Genomic DNA, 1241 nt, shown 5'->3' on the forward strand with positions numbered 1-1241 from the left:
CACTCACCCACTCACTCACCCACTCACTCACTCACTCACACACCCACTCACTCACACACTCACTCACTCACCCACCCACTCACTCACTCAGGCACTCACTCACCCACTCACTCACCCACCCACCCACCCACTCACTCAGGCACTCACTCACTCACCCACCCACTCACTCACCCACCCACCCACCCACTCACTCACTCAGGCACTCAACATACTTGTAAACAATGTCTGCTCCGGAATAAGGAAAGACGCCTAGGTTCACTCCAGACAGGGCCATGTGAGCAAGGAGAACAAGAGCCGCAGGTTCACAGGCTCCCGGGCAGGGAGGGATGGGGAAGGCCTACCTTCTGTGGAGCGTCATGCTCTGGGACTAGCCACTCGAGCTCCGAGGCGGCCGGAAGCTGCATCCCCTCAAACTGCTTCAGAAGCCCCATGGCCACTGCCTCAGCCGATGTGGAGTGCAGGAAGCAGTGGGAGCTGGAAGGGACAGGAGGACTGAGTGCACAGGGTCAGCGCAACCAGGGCTTCCCACCGCTGGGGCCCAGGACCACACAGCCCACCACCTCAGTGGCTCACTTTCTTTACTCGGTGCCAGGCACCCATGCCATGCGCTGTTCTGATCTCACTCCCTGCAGTACGTGGTACTGCAGTTACGAGTTCTGTATTTTCCTTTCTCTAAAGTTCCTTTCTCTAAAGTTTACTTAAGACGGACACTGGGCCTGTTTATAAAATAGTCAGTGAGACTGCTATTGTACCTCTCAGAGATGTGGTCTTTCTCCCCTTAAAGGGCCACCATGGGACAGAGCCATCACTCGAACCCTGCCTCTTCTTGAAATGGGATGGCTTTTGCTGTGACCTTTCTCACCCACAGGCCACGATCTGGGTTTGTTTTTCCATATACCACAAAGTCATTAAACAAATGAAAAGATACTCACAAATTCTGGGAGGAGGACGATTTGCCGTTTGAGACTGTACTCCTCCGGATGTCAGCATCTACATGGAAACCAGAGATAAGGAGAGCAGGAAATGGGTAAGGAAGAGAAGCCAAGGGACCCATCACAGGGTGCTGCAGCTAAGTTCTGGGGTGGCGGCTAGGTGCTACATTCCATGCAGGGTACAGAACTGGTGAAGCGCTACACGCTACTTAAGAGTTCATTTCCGGCGTGGTGGCGCACGCCTTTAATCCCAGCACCTGGGAGGCAGAGGCAGGCGGATTTCTGGGGTCGAGGCCAGCCTGGTCTACA

General features: G+C 54.7%; 1 protein-coding gene across 4 annotated transcripts in view; it reads right to left on the reverse strand.

Moving 5' to 3' along the window:
• The window catches only part of Rubcn (rubicon autophagy regulator), a 56635-nt gene that overhangs the window by 8146 nt on the left and 47248 nt on the right, over positions 1-1241 (reverse strand). For all 4 annotated transcript variants that reach the window (XM_029544565.1, XM_021209251.2, XM_021209252.2 and 1 more), the window contains 2 exons: positions 933-990; positions 342-474 (listed from right to left, as the gene is read on the reverse strand). In XM_029544565.1, coding sequence (XP_029400425.1) covers positions 342-474; positions 933-990 — 191 coding nt within the window. The remainder of the gene's footprint in view (positions 1-341; positions 475-932; positions 991-1241) is intronic.

The sequence above is a fragment of the Mus pahari genome, chromosome 12 (assembly GCF_900095145.1).
Source record: "Mus pahari chromosome 12, PAHARI_EIJ_v1.1, whole genome shotgun sequence".
Taxonomy (NCBI): Eukaryota; Metazoa; Chordata; class Mammalia; order Rodentia; family Muridae; genus Mus; species Mus pahari.